The sequence below is a fragment of the Oncorhynchus mykiss genome, chromosome 10 (assembly GCF_013265735.2).
Source record: "Oncorhynchus mykiss isolate Arlee chromosome 10, USDA_OmykA_1.1, whole genome shotgun sequence".
NCBI lineage: Eukaryota > Metazoa > Chordata > Actinopteri > Salmoniformes > Salmonidae > Oncorhynchus > Oncorhynchus mykiss.
Genome location: NC_048574.1, coordinates 9658942 through 9676425, shown reverse-complemented (window position 1 = coordinate 9676425; position 17484 = coordinate 9658942). Strand labels below are relative to the sequence as shown.

General features: G+C 42.2%; 1 protein-coding gene across 4 annotated transcripts; it reads left to right on the top strand.

Moving 5' to 3' along the window:
• The first annotated feature begins 235 nt into the window (after positions 1-235).
• Positions 236-16197, top strand: LOC110533392 (C-terminal-binding protein 1). 4 transcript variants are annotated; one of them, XM_021617540.2, is made up of 10 exons: positions 236-448; positions 1320-1384; positions 8664-8818; positions 12852-12996; positions 13241-13447; positions 13975-14189; positions 14412-14542; positions 14675-14802; positions 15023-15143; positions 15282-16197. In XM_021617540.2, the coding sequence occupies exons 2-10, from the start codon at positions 1327-1329 to the stop codon at positions 15469-15471; spliced, it is 1350 nt and encodes a 449-aa protein (XP_021473215.1). In that variant the 5' UTR covers positions 236-448; positions 1320-1326; the 3' UTR covers positions 15472-16197. The 4 variants fall into 4 exon arrangements, with proteins under 4 accessions (XP_021473215.1, XP_021473217.1, XP_021473214.1 ...); XM_021617539.2 differs by having other exon boundaries at positions 238-448; positions 1212-1384; XM_021617542.2 differs by lacking the exon at positions 1320-1384 and having other exon boundaries at positions 237-448.
• Positions 16198-17484: the final 1287 nt, after the last annotated feature.

Sequence of the window (17484 nt, the reverse complement as noted above, 5' to 3'; positions counted from 1 at the left end):
TATGCTAAATGACTAAAATGCATAATGCTTTAGCACTGTCCACTCGGCCTTGTCATGTGACTGTCCTCCACTCAGATCACTGGTGCTGTAGTTATTATTATTGTACAATAAAGGGAAGTAGTAGTATACCTGTGGTTAAGAATACATTATGACCTTTGCCATCTTGAAAGAAACCTCATCAAGCTCAAATGTGGTCCCTGAGAAATCGGGGGTCGGATGGTCAGTGTGCAGGTCTGGTCTGGTCTGCAATACCTCCTGTGTTACGTGAAGGCGCCACACTCCACTAACAGTGGTTTATCAAGACTTCTCATTATTTTGTGACACCGACTCGTCCGTCACCTGACTCATCTGAACAAACTGTTTGGATTCATGACGATCCGTTAAGTGGGAAGACGTAAACTCATATTGACCCCCACAAGACCGAGATTAACAGAACCTGCAGTACTTGGTAATGAACCAATAACCTTAGCTAGCCACTTTAGTAGTGCTGTGATCTGATCCAACAGCTAACGTTACTGCTCCGTAGTCGTCTTCTTGGTATTATTCTGTTGAAGCAAAAATAGTTTTACGCCGCCTAAACGTGTGTTGATTTGCTTGTAAATTACCATCAGTGGCGTTAGCTATTAGTATTAACTAGCTACAGTAGCTGTGTTAGCTTTGTAAAACAGGCCTCTTTTCGTGCAACTCTGTATCACGTTTGCGTGATTGTAGATAAGCTAACTAGCTAGCCATGTTAGCCACACGAATATTGTCTACCGACTTTGAATTGGCAGACTAGTTTTTTTTTTTTTTTTAGCTAACTAGCAACATTTAGCCAGCTAGCTAGCTAACTACTGTGCACATTGCGTGGGTAATTTAGCTAGCTAGCTATAAACTGGCGCTTCAAATGAATTGTTTATTTTTTATTATTTCTTAACTAAAGTTAACTAAAGTCAGTGCAGTGTGAAAGTTGGGAAAATAAACGAATGTTAGCTAGCTAGCGTGATAACCGGCTGTGGTGTAAACTACAATATTGTCTCTGGCCAGCGGTGCTAGCCTTCAAAGTGACGCTAGCTAGCGTTTAGCTAGATTAAAACTATATGTAATTCCAAGTCAACAACTTTATTATCCACACAACTAGTCGTGTGGCTACACTTTTAGGCATGGTAGCTAGGAAACGTTTAGTAGGTAAACCAGTCATGTAGATATTAAAACGTTAATTTTATTTACAGGTTTTCACCGGGGCATATACTTGTTCCTTGGGAGGTGTTTGACTCTGACATTTGCCTTGTGTGGCTCAGCTTTGGTCTGATTTTGTTTGTGCTTTGGCTGGGGTGAAGAACGCCGATGGCTCTCATGGATAAGCATAAAGTCAAGCGACAGAGGCTTGACCGCATTTGTGAAGGTCAGTATTAACATACTTTCCCCCGATTATCATGTTAGAGACTGACAATGCACGTGTACAAACTTTTGTAGTTAACGGCTTTGCAATCTAAGGATTCTTGGACATTTTCATATTTTCTCCAATATAGAATGGGAAATGACAAACATTGGCCCGATGGACCGTAGACATACATAGGTGATGGACACAATACATCTGTGCTTGACTTCATTATGTCAGACAGTGCCATATAGCGCCGTACGACCAAATATATTTATAACTAATCCCATTCTGTCCCTGATACAATTATGGCTGACCCTGTAAAACAACACATTTCATTGCATTTCACAGTGTATGTGACAATAACATTTCAAAGTGTTATACTCCTGTCTAATCTGTGTTGGGAAGGGTTGTCAAATAACGGAGTCAATAACAGATCTAATTCCATAAACAGCCAAAGAGGGAGGGTGCCTGTGGACCTACTTACTTCCTGTTGCCTTTGTGAAGTTATTACTGGCAGTTTAGATTACACTGATAACAAACAGCAGGCTATATCTTGTATATTTGTATGCAGTGCATTGCACTGTTTTCCTTGCATCACACACCTGCTTCTAGGACAGTCGCGCGCGCGCACACACACTGATGAACCCCTCACTTGCACCATTGGCTTGACTTTGGCTCATGCCACTGTCAAACTTTATGCCTCCATCCCTTCATAATAATAATACAAATAATAATTGATTTAACTTCTATAATGTAGTTGTTATTTCTACGGTTAATGTGCTACCTACAGAATTTCTGCTGATACACCAGTCACTTAAGGGCGCAGTTCAAATACTGCTGTATTAACACTGTATTAACACAATTTTATTCATTTCTATGGCTATCTGTTGGTGTCGGTGTTCTCTCGCCGCTGGATAGGTAGAGTGCAAATGGGCATTTAAAAAAAAGATATATTACCTGTCAGGACTGTCAGGAATGTGATTTCTGAAAGGCACATTTGTTCCAGTTGCACTCTTAGTCATTTGAGTTACATAGATATAATAAAATAATGACCATTTGCTTTGTCCAGTGCCCAGAGGATGCTGACAGGTCTGAAAGATCTGGCAAAGGATTACGATTTTTAGAATTTTCCCATTTAACTTAATTGAACTCTCGGTTTATAATTGCGGAACTCAATGTGAATGGCCATTCAGCTCTTCCTGACAGTGATTTGACTGCAAGTGGATGGCTAAACTTGTATTGCGCAGTGAGGTCACCTTTCTGAGATTGAACTAGTGTTTTTTTATTTATTTATTTTTATTTTTATTTAATTAGGCAAGTCAGTTAAGAACAAATTCTTATTTTCAATGAAGGCCTACTTCTTTGTTAACTTCTTTGTTCAGGGGCAGAACGATAGATTTTTACCTTGTCAGCTCGGGGATTCGATTTTGCAACCTTTCGATTACTAGTCCAACGCTCTAACCACTAGGCTGCCCAACTGTACCGGTAATGATGATGAATGCATTTGTGACGTGTTCGAACCCCAGGTCTGCTGTGGCAGGGATACAGTCTCTGTTACAGTGGTGCAGGTGACTGCTGGGTTTGCTGCGGAGGTCCCACTATAGCCTCATCTTCCATAATGAGCATCCACTGGAATAATATGCACAGAGATATTTTTGGGATAGTAGGATTTTTAGTTGACAGGGATGATTGTAATCCTGTACTCGTGTTTATTTACAATTTATAAAAATCATTCAAGGGGTTTAATTGGCTATGTTTTAAAATATTTTTTTCCCACAATAGTTTTTTGCTATTTATGCATCAGTTAATGTGAATCTAGTATCAAGTAGCAGCCTATACAGTCAGTTCCTTAGCTACTGTTGACCAGTCAAATCAATGTTGCACGTAGTGGCGTTTTGATAATTTTACAATTTCATTAATTTGTTATATTAGTGAATTAGTATGTGCTTTCTGAATTTGATATTCTAAAAATATTTTATTTGAATAGACTGGCCATAATCATTTACCTTTTTAGTTGTTTTTCCAGCGAGCAATGCACCACACTGGCTCACATTTCTCTTTAAAAAACAACATGGAAATTGCCTCTACTGCACACTACCCAACCTAGCCTCTCAATGCTAATAAGCTCAGTTTTGGTTGGCTATGGCTGAATTGTTCCTCCCTCTGATTGGAGCAAGGGGTAGGTTGAAGGAGGAGAGAGTTTGCCTGGGATTGTGCCAAGCGAAAGCATTCTGACAGTAACTGTAAGTGGAGAAGGAGAAGAAGAAAGGCTGGTCAACTGCAGCATGCAAGGTTAGGATGATGAATGTCTTCTCTTTTGTTTTCCTACAGCGCGATAGCGAGAGGGAAGGAAGGAAGGAAGGAAGGAGAGGAGGAGGAGGCGGGGTTAGATCGATAGGACAGAGGAGTACAAATCTGCTATTTTGTTTTGTATGATTTATATAGGTGATTCGCCATCCCGGTGCATTTTTGTCCTTGGTCTTCTATAGTATTGTGTGTGTGTGAGAGTGCTCTGGAGCCTGTGTGGCAGGGGGTAGGGTGGGGTACTGCAGCATTATCCCCCACCCCTCCCTGCGAGCTCGCTTATTTACACCCACAGAGTGGCAGGCGGACGGGGGAGAATGAATGAGCGCTGAATGAATAGCATTGTGTGCATGGCCCTGCTGCTGGTCGGACCAGGCGTTCTACTCACACACACACACACACACACACGGTCACACAGTCACATGGTCATACACTCTGCCAGACCATATGGTGCATGTGTGTTGCCAGCTCCGCTCTCTTTCCTTGTCGAATGTGCCTTTCTTGTCCTTCCTTAGGTTAATTTGAATTCATGTCTTCGTTCTTTTTGTCCAGAAAGATGTAGGTCATTTTTGTAGGTTTGTTGAACACTCCTTTTGCTATGCAGTGTGTTTTCTAATTCTGCTTCTATCCCCTGTGAAGATTTTTGTCATGCTAGCTCCTTGTTACTGCTATGTTTCTCATGTTCTGGATCAGATTAGAAAGAGCCAAAAAGCAATTTCTTTGTCCATAACTTGTCTTTAAAAAAAAAGATGAATGAAGGAATCTTTTGGGCGATAGAGCACTAAGCAGTACTGTGTGTGTGTGTATATAGATATCTATCTCTATCAAAGGAAGCTATTGACAGTCACAATGAGTGGTGTGGTCAGTGTGTGTAGTGCTGTTGCTTTGAGGATCGAATTCTCATGTTGATTTCTTTTAAGTGCCATCAATGTCTCTAGGCTGCTCTATGACTATCCTTAGCTCTGAAGAAATCTTAGGTCCACAAGGCCCCTTGTGTGCCTTTAAAAAAAAAAAAAAAAAAAAAAAATAGTGAGGGTCATGTGACACTCTCTCGCTTTAGTTGCTACACTTTGTATTGTCCGGTTGGGCTACTGTCCATACACTGTTGCCCAATTGTTGGTGTCACTGTCAATACAACACACCATTAAGATTGAAAAAGTCCACACATCAATGTGTTAATTGCTAAACGCATGTAATCTCTCATAGTTCTTGGGGGAGGGTCAACTAACTTGTTTTTTGGGGTGGGGGGGGCTATGGTAATGTTATCTCTTATGAATGAGCTTGTTCGTTTTAGGCTATTTGTGTTTGCAGTTGTCTCTACTGGGGACTTTGGCATCAAGGTTTTAGAATTTCACTATTGGAGTGGGTTGGCATTCTCTGCCCTAATAATAATTTGGTGGGTGCTTGTATTTGTGCTATTTCACATGCAATAGTACAAGTGGCTCAGCGGTCTAAGGCACTGCATCTCAGTGCTAGAGGTGTCACTACAGACCCTGGTTTGATTTCAGGCTGAACTTATGGTGAACTTGCAAAGTCTACTCAGACTGGGCTCTTGGTTATAACAGGCGATGAAATTATACAATTGATCGACATCGCTAGCTCCTCATACGAAAAAAGACTGCAGTTAGAGTGCAGTGTAACTTCAGTATGGTGCAAATAAGTTATTTTTACTGCAGTAAGTTTGCAGAACATTGCAGTTATTCTGAAATTACAGTGTTTAAAATACCACAGTTGATTGCAGTTACTGCATTTTTTTTTACTGCAGTTTCAAACCTGCACTATTTTGTAAGGTTCTGCGCGCTGCTCCAATGTGAACATCTAACATATCTAAGGTTCCCGAGTGGCGCAGTGGTCTAAGGCACTGCATCTCAGTGCTAGAGACGTCACTACAGACTGGTTCAATCCCGGGCTGTTTTTACAACCGCCGGCCGTGATCAGGAGTCCCATAGGGTGGCACACAATTGGCCCAGGGTCGTCCGGGTTAGTAGGGGAGGGTTTGGCTGGGGTAGGCCATTGTAAAAATAAGAATTTGTTCTTAACTGACTTGCCTAGTTTAATCAATAAAATAAACAACAAAAGAGTCATCATGTTCTGCATCCCAGCTCACCATCACGGCTATATATATATATATATATATATATATATATATATATATATATATATATATATATATATATGCGGATGAAGAGAACCAGGTGAGGGCTGATTACAACTTCCACACGTGCTATGGGCATGAAAGCGACGTGGATATCATTGGACCTGCTCATACAAGAGACTAGTGGCTGTTACTTGAATTCAACTACATCTGTAAACAAAACTGACTTTATAAAAATTGTATACTAAAATATTAAGTAGCATGACGTTTTTGTCCCATGGTACTGGTATACCGTGCTACACTACTATGTTTTTGCCTCTGCTTAGCTCTATTCAGTTTCTTTATATCCTAAAAAACGATCTAGCCCTTGCCGATGACAAGCATACCCATAACATGATGCAGCCACCACCATGCTTGATACTCAGTCATGTGTTGTTGGATTTGCCCCAAACATAACACTTTGTATTCAGGACATTAAAGTTCATTTCTTTGCCACATTTTTTTCAGTTGTGCCTAATTGCAAACAAAATGCTTGTTTTGGAATATGTTTATTCCGTACATGCTTCCTTTTCTCTCTGTCATTTAGGTTAGTATTGTGTACAATCTTGTTGATCCATCCTCTATTTTCTCCTATCACAGCCATTAAACTCTTAACTGTTTTAAAGTCACCATTGGCCACATTGTGAAATTTCATGATCGGTTTCCTTCCTCTCCGGCAACTGAGTTGGGAAGGAGGCCTGTATCTATGTAGTGACTGAGTATATTGATACACCATCCAAAGTGTAATTTAATAACTTCACCATGCCCAAAGGGATATTCTACATGAGCTTTAAAAATAAAACAGATCTACCAATGGGTGTCCTTCTTTGTGAGGCATTGGAAAACCTCCCTGATCTTTGTGTTTGAAATTCACTGCTCGAATGAGGGACCTTACAATTATCTGTATATGTGGGGTACAGAGATGAGGTAGTCATTCAAAGATCACTTTAAACACTATTGTTGCACACAGAGTGAGTCTATGCAAGTTGTGATTTGATAAGCAATTATTACTCCTGAACTTATTTAGTCTTGCCATAACAAGGGGGTTGAATACTTATTTTAAATTAATTTGTAAAAAAAAATAATCTAAAAACATAATTCCACATTGACATTATGGGATATTCTGACTCAATCTCAATGTAATTAATTTTAAATTCAGGCTGTAACAAGGGGTGTGAATACTTTCTGAAGGCACTGTATCAATATCACATACATACTGCATTGACAACAGTTAATGCAGTATGTATATCCCAACTATGAGCCATATCTATCTTTGCTTATTTAGGTTTCTCTCTAATTGATGTTTATTTATGAGATGTGTGAGCTTTATGATGATAGGGTAGACTGTGTATCGTTGCAGAAGGGCAGGGGAAATGATGGTTATAATAACTCAAAAGAAGCCTGTGCCTCCAATCCCACCCTTCTGTTGGAGGAGTCTGCCCTGTTATGGGGGTTGGAGGAGTCTGCCCTGTGGTGGGGGCTGGAGGAGTCTGCCCTGTTATGGGGGCTGGAGGAGTCTGCCCTGTTGTGGGGGTTGGAGGAGTCTGCCCTGTTGGTGGGGGGGGCTGGAGGAGTCTGCGCTGTTGGTGGGGGGGGCTGGAGGAGTCTGCCCTGTTGGTGGGGGGGGGGGTGGAGGAGTCTGCCCTGTTGGTGGGGGGGGCTGGAGGAGTCTGCCCTGTTGGTGGGGGGGCTGGAGGAGTCTGCCCTGTAGGTGGGGGGGGCTGGAGGAGTCTGCCCTGTAGGTGGGGGGGCTGTACCTCTCATAAATACAAGAAGTGATGAAGTCTATCTCTCCTCCCACTTTGAGCCAGGAGAGATTGACATGCATATTATTGATATTAGCTCTCTGTCTACATCCAAGGGCCAGCCGTGCTGCCCTGTTCTGAGCCAATTGCAATTTTCCTAAGTCCCTCTTTGTGGCACCTGACCACACGACTGAACAGTAGTCCAGGTGTGACAAAACTAGAGCCTGTAGGACCTGCCTTGTTGATAGTAGTGTTAAGAAGGTAGAAACTAGGGCCTGTAGGACCTGCCTTGTTGATAGTGTTGTTGAGAAGACAGAGCAGTGCTTTATTATGGACAGACGTCTCCCGACTGGGGCAGCGGTGTACAGCACTGCATGTCAGTGCTAGAGGCGTCACTACAGACCCTGGTTCGATCCCGGGCTGTATCACAACCGGCCGTGATCGGGAGTCCCATAGTGCGGCGCACAATTGGCCCAGCGTCGTCCAGGTTAGGGCCGGGGTAGGCCGTCATGAGATTCCTCCAAAGGTCTCCCAGGACCAGTTGAAAAAATGTATGGAAGTATATATGGAGGCTGTTTAGTGCCAAAAATAAAGGGTTAAATAAATACAAAATAAATAAAAAATGTGTTTCCTGTTCGTTCTTATCTCTGTTTATAGGACAGACACTTCAGAACAAACTTCCTTTATTTTTTTTGGAGGGGGGACTGTTCCATGTAGTGAATCTGTTATTCAGTGTATTTGTATAGGCTGTTACCTTAGTCCACAAGAGTCTAAGCCCTGTCTGTCTTTTAATAGGCTATTTGTAATATACTTTTTTTAATGGTTTTATTTTTTATACTGGAAGTTTGATATAAATGGAATTGTGTGACAGATAGATCAATGTGATCATGTAGTAGGCCTAACTGTCATACAATTCAATCAGATAGATCAATGTGAAATGTGATCATGTAGTAGGTCTATCTGATTGAATTGTATGACAGATCAATGTGATCATATAGTAGGTCTATCTGATTGATCCGTTAGAAAGGACACAAGTGATAAACCCTGGATAAAGATCCAAAGAGTGTTTTTAAAAATTTATTTTTAAGTCTTGTCCATTTTATGTTGATCTGTATAGGCATTCGCCCCCCGATTTTGAATGGGCCGATGCACCCGCGCCCCCTAGTGGCACTGTTGGATGGTCGCGACTGCACCGTGGAGATGCCTGTCCTGAAGGACGTGGCCACGGTGGCCTTCTGTGATGCCCAGTCCACCCAGGAGATCCACGAGAAGGTAACCAACCTCTAACTATCTGGTTCTCCTCTAAGTATCCGTTTGCACTTTATAGCGAGGGAAATGTCTGCATCGTGAACACGTCTGCTATTTTTGTGGTGGGCTTTAATTCCAACTCGATAGAGTTAGAGAAAGTCTCTGCTCTTTTATTGCAATGGTAGAATAAGGATATCGATTCAATAGCTTCTTCTGAACACTCACCAGTGATTGGGGGGGGGGAGAGATCGATACAGTCACATATCGGATATTATTTTTTACGATATCGTATCGTTTTGACTATCGCAATATTATTTTTGCGCTAGTTGGCTGTACCTGCACCAACTCTCCAGTATTTTTCCTTCTGTAGCTTGTTCTCCGTCTTTTTAAATAGGGAGCCAATATGTTTTCAGCACTTTTATTTCCATGACTGATCAAAACCTGTTTTCTCATGTGTCTCTCTGGTCCCTCTGCAGCAGACGTATAGTGAGCAATATGTTTGGAACATAAAATCGCAATAAAATCACTATCGAATCACACTACATATAGAATCACATTACACATAGAATCACATTACATATAGAATCACACTACATATAGAATCACACTACATATAGAATCACACTACATATAGAATCACACTATACATATAGAATCACACTACATATAGAATCACACTACATATAGAATCACACTACATATAGAATCACACTATACATATAGAATCACACTACATATAGAATCACACTACATATAGAATCACACTACATATAGAATCACACTATACATATAGAATCACACTATACATATAGAATCACACTATACATATAGAATCACACTACATATAGAATCACACTATACATATAGAATCACACTACATATAGAATCACACTACATATAGAATCACACTACATAGAATCACACTACATATAGAATCACACTATACATATGGAATCACACTATACATATGGAATCACACTACATATGGAATCACACTACATATAGAATCACACTACATATAGAATCACACTACATATAATCACACTACATATAGAATCACACTATACATATAGAATCACACTATACATATAGAATCACACTACATAGAATCACACTACATATAGAATCACACTATACATATAGAATCACACTACATATAGAATCACACTACATAGAATCACACTACATATAGAATCACACTATACATATGGAATCACACTATACATATGGAATCACACTACATATAGAATCACACTACATATAGAATCACACTACATATAGAATCACACTACATATGGAATCACACTACATATAGAATCACACTACATAGAATCACACTACATATAGAATCACACTATACATATAGAATCACACTACATATAGAATCACACTACATATAGAATCACACTACATATGGAATCACACTATACATATGGAATCACACTACATATAGAATCACACTACATATAGAATCACACTACATAGAATCACACTACATATAGAATCACACTACATATAGAATCACACTACATATAGAATCACACTACATATAGAATCACACTACATAGAATCACACTACATAGAATCACTATACATATAGAATCACACTACATATAGAATCACACTATACATATAGAATCACACTACATATAGAATCACACTACATATAGAATCACACTATACATATAGAATCACACTACATATAGAATCACACTACATATAGAATCACACTACATATAGAATCACACTACATATAGAATCACACTATACATATAGAATCACACTACATATAGAATCACACTATACATATGGAATCACACTATACATATGGAATCACTACATATAGAATCACACTATACATATGGAATCACACTACATATAGAATCACACTATACATATGGAATCACACTATACATATGGAATCACTACATATAGAATCACACTATACATATGGAATCACACTACATATAGAATCACACTACATATAGAATCACACTATACATATGGAATCACTACATATAGAATCACACTATACATATGGAATCACACTATACATATGGAATCACTACATATAGAATCACACTATACATATGGAATCACACTACATATAGAATCACACTACATATAGAATGACACTATACATATGGAATCACACTATACATATGGAATCACACTATACATATGGAATCGCACTATGCATATGGAATCACACTATGCATATGGAATCGCGCACTATACATATGGAATCACACTATGCATATGGAATCACACTATGCATATGGAATCGCGCACTATACATATGGAATCACTCTACATAAAGTTGAAGTTGGAAGTTTACATACACTACAATTCACTGTATCACAATTCCAGTGGGTTAGAAGTTTACATGCACTAAGTTGACTGTGCCTTTAAACAGCTTGGAAAATTCCAGAAAATTTTGTGATGGCTTCTTCAGAAGCTTCTAATAGGCTAATTGACATCATTTGAGTCAATTGGAGGTGTACCTGTGGATGTATTTCAAGGCCTACCTTCAAACGCAGTGCCTCATTGCTTGACATCATGGGAAAATCAAAAGATATCAGCCAAGACTTCAGAAATAAACATTGAAGACCTCAGAAATAATTCATCTTTGGGATACATTTCCAAACGCCTGAAGGTACCACGTTCATCTGTACAAACACCATGGGACCATGCAGCCGTCATACCGCCCAGGAAGGAGACTCGTTCTGTCTCCTAGAGATGAACGTATTTTGGTGAGAAAAGTGCAAATCAATCCCAGAACAACAGCAAAGGACCTTGTGAAGATGCTGGAGGAAACGGGTACAAAATTATCTATAACCACAGTAAAACGAGTTCTATATCGACATAACCTGAAAGGCCGCTCAGCAAGGAAGAAGCCACTGCTCCAAAACCACCTGAAAAAAAAAAAGCCATATGGTTTGCAACTGCACATGGGGACAAAGATGGTACTTTTTGGAGAAATGTTCTCTGGTCTGATGAAACAAAAATAGAACTGTTTGGCCATAATGACCATCGTTATGTTTGGAGGAAAAAGGGGGAGGCTTGCATGCCAAAGAACACCATCCCATCCCTGAAGCATGGTGGTGGCAGCATCATGTTGTGGGGGTGCTTTGCTGCAGGAGGGACTGGTGCACTTCACAAAATAGATGGCGTATGAGGAAGGAAAATTACGTGGATATATTGAAGCAACATCTGAAGACATCAGTCAGGAAGTTAAAACTTGGTCGCAAATGGGTCTTCCAAATGGACAATGACCCCAAGCCCACTTCCATAGTTGTGGAAAATGGCTTACGGACAACAAAGTCAAAGTATTGGAGTGCCCTGACCTCAATCCTATAGAACATTTGTGGGCAGGACTGAAAAAGCGTGTGCGAGCAAGGAGGCATACAAACCTGACTCAGTTACAGCAGCTCTGTCAGGAGGAATGGGCCAAAATTCACTCAACTTATTGTGGAAGGCTAACTGAAACGTTTGACCCAAGTTAAACAATTTAAAGGGGCGGCAGGGTAGCCTAGTGGTTAGAGCGTTGGACTAGTAACTGGAAGGTTGCAAGTTCAAACCCCCGAGCTGACAAGGTACAAATCTGTCGTTCTGCCCCTGAACAGGCAGTTAACCCACTGTTCCTAGGCCGTCATTGAAAATAAGAATTTGTTCTTAACTGACTTGCCTGGTTAAATAAAGGTTAAAAAAAAAAAAAAAAAAAAGGCAATGCTACCAAATACTAATTGAGTATATGTAAACTTTTGACCCACTGGGAATGTGATGAAAGGAATAAAAGCTGAAATGAATCATTCTCTCTGCTATTATTCTGACATTTCACATTCTTAAAATCAAGTGGTGATCCTAACTGTAATTTTTACTAGGATTAAATGTCAGGAATTGTGGAAAAACTGAGTTTAAATGTAGTTGGCTAAGGTGTATGTAAACTTCTGACTTCAACTGTATAGAATTGCGCACTCTACATATAGAATCGGCACCAAAGTATTGTGGTAATTCCCCGCCCTACTACTCACCCATTCTCTCCCTGGTGCTTCAGGTGCTGAATGAAGCAGTGGGCGCCCTGATGTACCACACCATCACTCTCTCGCGGGACGACCTCGACAAGTTCAAGGGCCTGCGGATCATCGTGCGAATAGGCAGTGGCTTTGACAATGTGGACATCAAGGCCGCGGCTGAACTAGGTTGGCTACTGGATCATTACTTTGCTTCTCCTACCCCTCCAGTCGACCTATTACACCCCTCCAGTCGACCTATTACACCCCTCCAGTCGACCCATTACACCCCTCCCGTCGACCTATTACACCCCTCCAGTCGACCCATTACACCCCTCCAGTCGACCCATTACACCCCTCCCGTCGACCCATCCATCCACCTTAATATATATGAGAACTAACCACTGTCTCCTTTGTGCTCTGTCCCCCTCAGGTATAGCTGTGTGTAATGTGCCTGCCACGTCAGTGGAGGAGACAGCGGACACCTCCATGTGTCTGATCCTGAACCTTTACCGCCGCGTCACCTGGATGCACCAGGCTATGAGAGAGGGCACCAGGGCTTCCAGCGTGGAGCAGATCAGGGAGGTGGCCAGCGGCGCTGCCCGCATCCGGGGAGAGACGCTGGGTATCATAGGCCTGGGTGAGGACGGAAATGGGTCTTGTCTTAGCATGGGCTCTCTGCAAGTGTAGTCACAAAGGATGTGGTACATAGAAAACATTAAGGACACCTGCTCTTTCCGTGACATAGACGGACCATGTGAATCCAGGTGAAAGCTATGATCCCTTCTCGATGTCACTTGTTAAATTATTTTCAATCAGTGTAGATGAAGGGTGGAGACAGGTTAAAAAATGATTTTTAAGCCTTGAGACAATTGAGACATGGATGATGCCATTCAGATGGGGAATGGGCAAGACAAAAGATTGAAGTGCCTTTGAAAAGGGTACGGCAGTAGGTGCCAGGTGCTCCGGTTTATTTCAAGAATTGCAACGCCGCTGAGTTTTTCACGCTCAACCCTTTTTATAGTAATTATAATGGGTGGCCTCACGGGTCATTTCAGTGTATATTTAATGTAAATCATTTTAGGTTTCTCAGAGTTAGTGAGCGGTTCCTCTCTCCCCTATTCCGTCCTCCAGTCTGAGCATAGAGTGTCTGTGTTTGTTCCGCAGGGCGAGTGGGCCAGGCTGTAGCGCTGCGAGCCAAGGCCTTTGGCTTCAGTGTGATATTCTACGACCCCTACCTGCCAGACGGAGTGGAACGCTCTCTGGGCCTGCAGAGAATGGCCACCCTGCAGGACCTTCTCATTCACTCTGATTGTGTGTCACTGCACTGCAGCCTCAACGAGCACAACCATCACCTCATCAACGACTTCACCATTAAACAGGTATAAGATAGACACACATACACAGGTGTGTGCCACCCACAACACCCCCATTATCATTGATTTCACTTTCAAACTCCATGAACAAGTCACCCCTCATAACCTCGAGTCTTGAGTGTATCTCCGTTCACCCCAATAATGAGACCATGCGTTTTGGTTATTGTTGTCTGCATGGCTTGCTTTGCGATATCTATCCCATTCCCTCTGACTGTGATCTCTGTGCAGATGCGCCAGGGGGCATTTTTGGTGAACACGGCGCGAGGGGGCCTGGTGGATGAGAAGGCCCTGGCCCAGGCACTGAAAGAGGGAAGGATACGGGGTGCGGCCTTGGACGTACATGAGACGGAGCCCTTCAGGTCAGCTTCCTCCCAGCCTCCTCCGACTTATAGCCCAGCCATTTAAGACTTGAAAACAGTAACTGTTTTAAAAGTTGTGATTCTCTGTGTAAACTCCACCTTGTACACTCTCTTAAATCTGTTTCTCTCCAGCTTCTCTCAGGGCCCACTGAAGGACGCTCCCAATCTGATTTGCACCCCCCACACATCCTGGTACAGTGAGCAGGCGTCCCTTGAGGCTCGGGAGGAGGCAGCTAGAGAAGTGCGCCGGGCCATCACAGGTATAGAGTAATGCAAGCCTCAGGGTGTATGACAGAATATTTATAGGCACAAATACACCAGGCGTGCAGAGTGAACAACCGTCTAGCCATGTGATACTTGGCACAGTAGTCTTTACCATTTTAGTGCTATAGTTTGTATTACCGCACAAAGAACCTTTTCAAGAGTTGTCATTGATCATTTGATCAGTTAGCTTCACTGTTGTGATGGTTTTCCTGACAGGCCGCATCCCTGACAGTCTGAAGAACTGTGTGAACAAGGAGTATCTGATGGCAACACCCCAGTGGCCTGGTGTGGACCATGGGGCCGTGCACTCAGAACAGAACGGAGCTGCAGCTTACAGGTACGACTAGACTTAAGCACATGTAGGTTATATATACATTACAGTTAGACAACTCCAGGTATTGATTTGAATCGGGCTTGTGTTCTATGACCTTAGAAAGCTGTTGTAATTCTTCTGACTCCACCCCCTGATCCACAGGTTCCCTACTGGCCTAGTGGGAGTGACAGCAGGAGGCCTGACAGGGGCAGGTGCTGCAGTGGAGGGAATTGTTGCAGGAAACCTGGCTATGGCACATGGGATTGCCCCCATGTCCCGACCCCCCCACACCCCATCGCCGGGGCAACCCTCTAAAGCAGAAACAGACAGAGACATGCCAACGGACCAGTAGCCCCCCAACTATCCCCAATCCCCCTCTTGTCCACAACATTCCGTCGTCACCCTTCATGTTCATTCAAGCTTATAGACAGACACTGGTATTGAGGTCCATTCTGACCTGGCTTTGGTCCCGTCCTACAGAACAGAATCCTTCAGGAGGGACAGAATCCTCGACTCCCTCCACACATCCTGTTTTCTCTCATCCAGAATGCAATAAGTGGATTACTCAAGGATTTTATTTTTCTTCCAGTTTGCTTTTTAAACCCCTCTGTGTCTGACGTTCATGTGGCTCAGTGGTTTTGTAAATTAGTCCTTTGTGGGAGACCTGTTCCAATTTTTTTCCTGTGTTATTTGCTTTTGTTATCTCTTTTGCTGTTTGACATGCTATAAAGTGAGGCATAAGTCTGGAACGGTATTGAAGATGACCCCCCCCCCCCCCCCCCCCCCCCCCCCTCCCACTACTATTTGTTCACAAACCTTACAAAGGATTTTCTAATGTCGGACTCTACATTTTAGTCATCACAATAAAAGTGTGGCTGTGATTTATTTTTATTTTCTAGCTTTATGACATAAATTCAATAATATCACATTATATGCCTCTGCTGATAAAACACAGAAATATGCACAGTATATTTCTGTGTCAAAGACCACCACATTCAGTCGTGGCCAAAAGTTTTGAGAATGACACATTCATTTTCAAAGTTTGCTGCTTCAGTGTCTTCAGATATTTTTGTCAGATGTTACTATGGAATACTGAAGTATAATTACAAGCATTTCAAGTGTCAAAGGCTTCTATTGACAATTACATGAAGTTGATGCAAAGAGTCAATATTTGCAGTGTGGACCCTTCTTTTTCAAGACCTCTGCAATCTGCCCTGGCATTCTGTCAATTAACTTCTGGGCCACATCCTGACCGATGGCAGCCCATTCTTGCATAATCAATGCTTGGAGTTTGTCAGAATTTGTGGGGTTTTGTTTGTCCACCCGCCTCTTGAGGATTGACCACAAGTTTTCAATGGGATTAAGGTGTGGGGAGTTTCCTGGCCATGGACCCAAAATATCGATGTTTTGTTCCCCGAGCCACTTAGTTATCACTTTTGCCTTATGGCAAGGTGCTCCATCATGCTGGAAAGGGCATTGTTCGTCACCAAACTGTTCCTGGATGGTTGGGAGAAGTTGCTCTCGGAGGATGTGTTGATACCATTCTTTATTCATGGCTGTGTTCTTAGGCAAAATTGTGAGTGAGTCCACTCCCTTGGCTGAGAAGCAACCCCACACATGAATGGTATCAGGATGCTTTACTGTTGGCATTATACAGGACTGATGGTAGCTCTCACCTTGTCTTCTCCGGACAAGCTTTTTTCCGGATGCCCCAGCCAATCGGAAAGGGGATTTATCAGAGAAAATGACTTTACCCCAGTCCTCAGCAGTCCAATCCCTGTACCTTTTGCAGAATATCAAATCAAATCAGTCAGAATATCAGTCTGTCCCTGATGTTTTTCCTGGAGAGAAGTGGCTTCTTTGCTGCCCTTCTTGACACCAGGCCATCCTCCAAAAGTCTTCGCCTCACTGTGTGTGCAGATGCACTCACACCTGCCTGCTGCAATTCCTGAGCAAGCGCTGTACTGGTAGTGCCCCAATCCCACAGCTGAAGCAACTTTAAGGGACGGTCCTGGCGCTTGTTGAACTTTCTTGGGTGCCCTGAAGCTTTCTTCACAACAATTGAACCGCTCTCCTTGAAGTTCTTGATGATCCAATAAATGGTTGATTTAGGTGCAGTCTTACTGGCAGCAATATCCTTGCCTGTGAAGCCCTTTTTTTGTGCAACGCAATGATGGTGGCACGTGTTTCCTTGCAGGTAACCATGATTTACAGAGGAAGAACAATTATTCCAAGCACCACTCTCCTTTTGAAGCTTCCAGTCTGTTATTTGAACTCAATCAGCATGACAGAGTGAACTCCAGCCTTGTCCTCGTCAACACTCACACCTGTGTTAACGAGAGAATCGTTGACATGATGTCAGTTG

What these genes read in the sequence shown, in the direction of transcription:
- LOC110533392 (XM_021617540.2), top strand. Translation starts at nt 1,327, where the DNA reads ATGGCTCTCATGGATAAGCATAAAGTCAAGCGACAGAGGCTTGACCGC. An exon ending in CCCAGGAGATCCACGAGAAG is followed by an intron (nt 8,819 to 12,851) that starts GTAACCAACCTC and finishes CTGGTGCTTCAG; the next exon opens with GTGCTGAATGAAGCAGTGGG. An exon ending in CAAGGCCGCGGCTGAACTAG is followed by an intron (nt 12,997 to 13,240) that starts GTTGGCTACTGG and finishes TGTCCCCCTCAG; the next exon opens with GTATAGCTGTGTGTAATGTG.